The 7,111-nt window shown below is 42.1% G+C and overlaps 1 protein-coding gene across 1 annotated transcript; it reads right to left on the bottom strand.

Moving 5' to 3' along the window:
• Positions 1-4,948: 4,948 nt before the first annotated feature.
• On the bottom strand, positions 4,949-7,107 carry LOC125529427 (3-ketoacyl-CoA synthase 6-like; the record flags this gene model as incomplete). Its single annotated transcript, XM_048693839.1, has 2 exons — positions 4,949-5,322; positions 5,731-7,107. A coding segment is annotated over one exon (1,329 nt), but the record flags the coding sequence as incomplete, so codon positions are not given.
• Positions 7,108-7,111: the final 4 nt, after the last annotated feature.

The following is a 7,111-nucleotide window of genomic DNA, read 5'->3' as shown; positions in this document are numbered from 1 at the left end:
ACACCATTTTTTTTGGACGATACAATCATTTTTTTAAACTGCACAATCATTATTTTTACATTTGTGTGAATATTTCATAAAACTAGTATGAACATATTTTGAAGCGCATGCATATTTTTTAACTGTAACCTACATTTTTCAATGGTTTGAAACATTTTATTTAAATTATAAGGACATTTTTTACATTGCAAAGAATTTTTTAAAACTGTCACATACTTAAGCATGTGAACATTTTTTATATGTCACAATTGTTTTAATCCAATCAACACTTTTTTATACTACGCTAACATGTTTTTTAATTCAGCATTTTATAAAAAAAAGTATTTTTTGGAATACATGTTTTTTTAAATACAAACAAAATGAAAAATGAAAAAAAAGAGAAGAAAAACAAACTGCATGCAGGAAGCTATTTGGGCCGACCCATTTATAGCTACGAGAGGACAGTGCCTGAGACGAGACACAAGAGCCCCATATAAGCAACATATAACCGCACTCTGATTGCTCGGCCGAAGAAATTCTTTTTATCTTGGTCTAGCCCAAAGCTATGCCCAGTAAAGATATGCATTTGTTTCTTCATTCTTTGTTTTGTCGCTAAAAAAAGCGAAAATCCGTTTGTCTAGTGTCTTCTATATCTAAATGCTAGCTTCCAGTAATCTATTTTTTTCAATATGCAAGTATGTCACCTCAGCATGGAACATGCATGAGCAAAGGTCACATGTGAACGTGCATGATAATTTATACTCTATTAATAAAGGCAACATATTTCGTGAATCCACTACCTATCGTGTGTCCGTGCAATCTCAACCTCTCGCTCTAAATCCATCGCCTCGCATGCAGCAAAACGAAAATTTATACTTAGCCGCCCGCTTTCCTACTTGAGAATGGTTTCGCCCCCCCCCCCCCCCCCCCCCTAAAGTCTCTCGTCCACGATCGTGAGTCGAGGCCGCCTTTCGTTTCGTGTCGCCTCAAATCCTCTCGATCTTCTCTTGCCAAATCCTTGCCGCCGTTCCTCCAAAACCTAAATTCGAATCCGAAGGCCTCGTATGACGGGAACCTTGGCCTGTACGACTCCCTTGAAGTCTTCCGGAGACGGCAACCAAGCAGCGGCGACGACGGGTACCCGGCGGCCACTGGCGACGGCAACAAAGGTCCGGACGGCCGTCTCAACGGTGAAGCCATGGCTAATTGACGACGGTCTATGCTGAGGCGTCAACAGCCCCTGCGTGGCCTCCTGCAACTACGACAATTACTTCATAGAAAGCTGTAGCCTGTCGTCCGTAGGAAGCTGTAGACTGTATGTCTGTAGCACATGTATTACAGTGTTAGTGTGGTGCTCATATTAGTGTAATTCCTTCGAGGAAGCTGTATCTTGTTGCCTGTACCAGATGTATTAGTGCAATGCTTATACCTTCTTTGTTATTGCCAAAAAAATCACTGACTAGTTCAGTTAAATCATGAAAAAATAAGTGACTTCATGTGGTCAAAACATGTTTTGTTCAGTAAACCTTTTTACTTACAGGAAGTGCCCTGTGACAGCATTGTCCAGTTTTGAGATACATACTAGTATAAGCAACAACTCACTGTGAAAGTGTTTCCTGAAGATTTACATTTAGGCGCCCGCTAGTGCAAATACTGGCCTGTTGTATTTGGCCGAGTGACATGCACATTACTAGTGCAATGCTCATATCAGTATACTGTATATTTGCAGGATAATGAATGGCAATGGCAGGTTCAGATTAGAGGCTTTGGTTGAACTTTTCCTTGTTAATTTGCTTGTCGTTTGGTAAAAATATCCTATTTGCTGTTGCCAAAAAGTCCAGTGAGTAATTCAGTTATGCGGTTGGAAAAATAGGTGACTTTTTCAGTCATCTTGTGAAAGAATGTATTTTTCAGTAAAGCTTTTGAACTACAGAAGTGGCCTGGGATGGCTTTGTCCAATTTTGTGATCAAAGCTGTAAGCAAAAGTCACCGTCATAAGTTTTCTGAATATCTATAAACTTCACTGTGTGCTCCTGGACGATGCAAGTCTGACCAAAAATGAAGAGGAAACAGACATGCATGTATTGCCACTACACAACATTACAAGTTTTCATAAAAAACAGAAATTACTCATGCTTGAATACCTGGTAAAAAGTCTGAATATGTTCTTTATTCTTTAGGAATTTGTTAAGCATCAAACTTGTCAGAAATCAAGTCAAGTTTAATTCGACACAATGCAAATTCTCGTTCATTACATGAATATAACATAGATAAAATCATTCTCTGCTTGGACTGTATCAGCAATTTAGCTACATATCTTGCAGAATCACACTCCCATTTCCTTTTTTGCTTGGACAATTACGACTATCATGAAACACGTGTTGCTTGCACGTCTTGCACAAGCGTGCAACCTTTACCTTCCCTTGTTTGTCCTTACTTTTTCGACCCCCTCCTTGATCTCCTTTCCTCGCTTTATTCTTTTGCATCTCCCCACGGTACGAACATCAGTCGGCGGATGTATATGAACTTCGGCGGGAATGTTGCAACCAATAAAAGCCTCATACTCCTCTTGCCTAGTGCTTTGGGCGGCTGCAGAGATCATCTGCTCCAAAGGCGCCTCAATGTTCATCACACTTAATGTTAAGAAGTCCATGCCTATAGTGACTATAGTTCTTCTTGCTTGTGGCATCCGCCCAGAACACACGCACTAGCTTCCCTTCATCATTCACTTCAAAATCATAGAAAAATGCTGAATTCACTTCCTGCTTTCTAGCTAATTGGGCAACAAACATTTGAGCATCCGCGTCTCTGATTTTATACCTGAGAGCCTGGTAGTAATTCTGCAAGTCCCTCTTTGTGCACCCAACATAAGGAATTCCACCCTCACTGACTTGCAGCAGCCTGTATGCCTGGGAGGTTCCAATGCTTGCCTTATGACATGTGTATAAAGTATTCTTTGCTCTCTCACTAACTCTGCAATTCGATCTAATCAAATGACGCTTATTAGGCGATACAAGACCATGAATGTGGTGCTCAACCCATGAGTCTATCTTGTAGGTGTTGTCTCCACAAAGTCTAACAAAGATATGGGCATCACAACCGCATAGCGTATTTGTCTGCTTACGCATTTTCTTCAAGGGGTCATCTATCTCCTTACAATCTTTTGACTTGAATCCTTCCCTATTACACATGAAACGCTTAGTCCGGACCACCTTATTCTCAATCTTTTTCTGCTGTCCGATACGAACACCAAAACCTGATTCATGTGCATATGCCTTGTAGAACTTCTCCATTGCCTCTAGTCCTTTAAATGTCATACCCACTTTAGGCTTCAACTGCTCATCACATTCAGGTATAAAAGACGAAGACTGCAATGTCAAGAATAAACTATAATAAGCACTTCATCCATAGTTTCAGTTGTTAGTGCAAACTGAACTTACAAAGAGAGGTATGTCTGCCATGTTTGTATTCTTTTTGGGTGTATTAAATCCCCCATGGCTCATATGCATTTGAACGTTGTTGATTGGATCCATATTGCTGCACACACATGGCCACATGATTAGCCTTTCAACCTACATACACACGTGTATACACAAGGACTGAAATTGTGTGCTGTTTTACCTCAAACTTTTGATGCCCTCGTGTTGCTGGTTGAAAGAGATGTTGTACTACTTGCTAGTCGCTCATCCGTTGTTGTCACTGCAGAAAAGTATTGCCAGTTATAGAGATAGGTCTAGATCGGGGAATAACATGCATGGGGCGATGGTTGATCGGGGAACATGCATGGGGCGATGGTTGCCAGGTTCGTGTTGACATGGGAGCAGAGGAGCACGTACAAGACTGGTGTGGGGCAGTACCTGCATCTGCATCTGGTGGGTGCCGGCAGACGTCAGGATCAAGTCGACAGATATCGGAGGCACACGACAGCGGCGGCGGCGGCGGCGCACGACGCAGAGAAGCAATCTGGGGAGTCTTGCGTCAGAGGCTTCAGGGGTTTTTTTGTGAATAAAATTGGTTGTAAGTTACAAAGCAGGCAGGTAAATGCAATTAGTCTCTTGGCTGCACGTGAGGCTCAGGATTAAAATCGTGGGGTTGAAACGGACCGGACACACGGACACACGATAGGTAGTGGATTCACGAAATATATTGTCATTAATAAATATTTTTAACTATACAATTATCGAACACAATAAAGCATATGTATTTTCAGTTTTTGTTCTTATATAATTGCTTCAAATATTCATGCTCCATATGACCAAAACTTATTAAAATATATTGCGAATTATTCCTGAAACGTGTGGAGTATCATCTAATTTGTTTCCAATGACATCACGCAATCAAGAGCATTGCTTTTACTGTGGGCCTTACAAGGAAGGGAGGGGATCAGAGAAATCATCGGGCTAGTTTCCTAGAAACATAGTATATGTAGACGCAGACGTTTGTATACATGCACGAACATCCAGCCATGTAAAGCACTTTCAGGAGACGGAGTTGACGCATCTAAGATTGATGAAGTTATCAGAAACGCCATGTAGTCAAGGGGCACGCCATACCACTAAGAAAGTAATGTCAGAAGGCCTAGAATAAAACCTGAAAAATGTGACAACTCGTGCCAAATCTACGACTGAAACCTGGTTGGGATGGTTCCACCACAAAAAGTATTCCATCCATCTGAGTTATGCTTAGTTCGCTCACTGGCTATATTGTGTACACAATATAGTTGCCACAGAGTGTGTTAATGTTTTTGTCGAGTTAACCGACCCAGCTGAGCTTATAACGAATCGAATCAAACTGAGTTTTTTGCTCACTAGAGTTATCGAGCTTAGCAAGTTAGTACAAGATAGTGAGTTCAATCTAAATGATGGAAGTTGGCTCCTTACAGTTATGGATGTAAATGTTTCATAAATCTCGAACAAGTTATTTTGTTCACATGGATGCTTGTGAAGAATATGGTAGTGTGATAAATGAATTAGATTAGACATGAGTATTTCTGCGATTTATAGAAACATGATACAACTTTTTTGTTATCCCATTTGTTTAAGAGAGTATGACTAGCATTTCTTGAACGTAGCCAAGTTACAAAGAAATTACAGTATGAAAAAGAGTATCATAGGCATTCCTCAAGCACGAACTGTCTATAAAAAGACCAAATCACAAACCATTTCACATTATGAACCTTTCAGTCATCTCTTATTTTATTACAAAATGTCCAGGTTGTGATGACATAAACCATGTCACCGGGAAGATGTATATGATGGATTTTCTAAATCGTCTGTGATGGCACATTCTTAAGTAGTGGCATATCCTTTGTGGCAGTCCTCAAGCATCAGTGAAGAGGATGATCTGCACTAGAGACAAAAGTAAATAACCTCATCTTGCATCGTATAATGTAAGAGCACAATCAATTCTTGATATTTGTTTATCTTATTACGCTGGTTTGTTTGAGAGATGTTAAAGTTCATGATATGAAACTGGATTCTACTAAATTTTTGTGTATGAACAAAATAATCTGAACAACTATTGGTTAAACAGTTGGCAGTTGAAGAAAAATATTTGGAGAATACATATTTAGTGTACATAAGAATATGCACCTACAAACTAAGTTTTCAGATGCTTAAGAAAGCCAAGCTGCAGAAGCTAGCCCATCCGATTTATCTTACACATCTTGCTTAATGATAACAAAAAGAATAGAATGAAACAATCCAGAAAACTGGCGATGGTCGATAGCAATGGATGGTTTCAATTTTGTACCTTTGCGTTGCCTGTGATCTTCTTGGTGAGAGTATAGTCAAGTTAACTTTATTTCTGCACATCTAGTGGGTATCGATGGATGCAACTAGCCCATGGCCCATGGTCACCGTGAGATGTACATGTACGGATGCACACCCACACTGCGGAGTTGCATTCATATCCAGCTCCGAAACCAATCATCCAGACCCTATTACCTTTTAGCATTCGACCCTTGGCTTCTATGTATCCCAACTCGTACCACACAGATGCACTTGACTGATTTCCGAATTGATGCAGTGTCATTCGTGAAGGCTCGACATGCTCATCGGATAGATTAAGGCCACGTTGTACCGAGCTGATCACCGCTGGTCCACCAACGTGGATGCAGAAGTGTTTGAACGCTGTACGGAAATTGGGAATGTAAGGCCTTATCCTCCTCCCAAGGAACACCTTCCTCGCCAAGGAGACAAGAAGAAACTTGATCAGCTCTGATGTAGGCAAGACAAGTGGCCCCATGGCCGTGATGTTGGCCTTGAGAGCGTCTCCAGCAATAGCCATGAGGTTCTTTGACAGATTGGCGCCCTTGATTCCCTCGTCATCTTCCTCTTGGTAGACGCACCGGTAGGCATTGTCATCGCTAGCAGTGATCGTCCGCACAACATGTGTGAGGCGGAACCTAGCCTTGGACCTAGAACTCGATAACAGGACGGCTGCACCGCCCATGCGGAACAAGATATTAACCAACTGCATGGAGCGGTTGTTACCCGCATAGTGGTTGGGTCCGATGGTCTCCGTTGACACCACTAGCGCTTGCGATCCAAAAGGCATGACCTCCAAGATGTTCCTTGCAAGCCCAACTGCAGTTACTGTTGCACTGCAACCCATCCCCGAGAGGTTGATGACGCGAAGGTCACCTCGCAGCTTATACCTGCTGACAATCATGTCGGCGATCGATGGAACAGGTGAAAAGACACTGCAGTTAGTGACCAGAATGTCAATCGTATCAAGGTCAATCCTCGTCTTAGCCAGTAGATCATCAACCACTGAGAAGACGACCAGTTCTACTTCGGCGCGGGCTTCATCCAGACTACAATATGGCTCAATGTAAGAAAGTGCCGGTGGAACACAAGTCTCATCACTAAGACCGGAGTGCTCAAGAACTCGTGCTATGAAGTTAATGGTAGAATCGGCAAGGAAGGTCGACATATGTGCATGCTCGAGTAAGGCCGCCCTTGGGAATCGACAGTTGGGGCTAGGCCGGAAGCAAGCATAGTCAACAAGGTATGTGGCTATAGGGCGATATGCCAGGTAGACAGTAGCTGCAACAGTTGGAAGAACAATGGGCATGAGTAGGTGGATTGGCCAGAGGGCACGAAGTGGCTCCCCCCCCACGGCAAGCCAT

The sequence above is a fragment of the Triticum urartu genome, unplaced genomic scaffold (assembly GCF_003073215.2).
Source record: "Triticum urartu cultivar G1812 unplaced genomic scaffold, Tu2.1 TuUngrouped_contig_5591, whole genome shotgun sequence".
Taxonomy (NCBI): domain Eukaryota; kingdom Viridiplantae; phylum Streptophyta; class Magnoliopsida; order Poales; family Poaceae; genus Triticum; species Triticum urartu.
The sequence above is the reverse complement of the archived record's forward strand: the minus strand, read 5'-3'. Positions and strand labels throughout refer to the sequence as shown.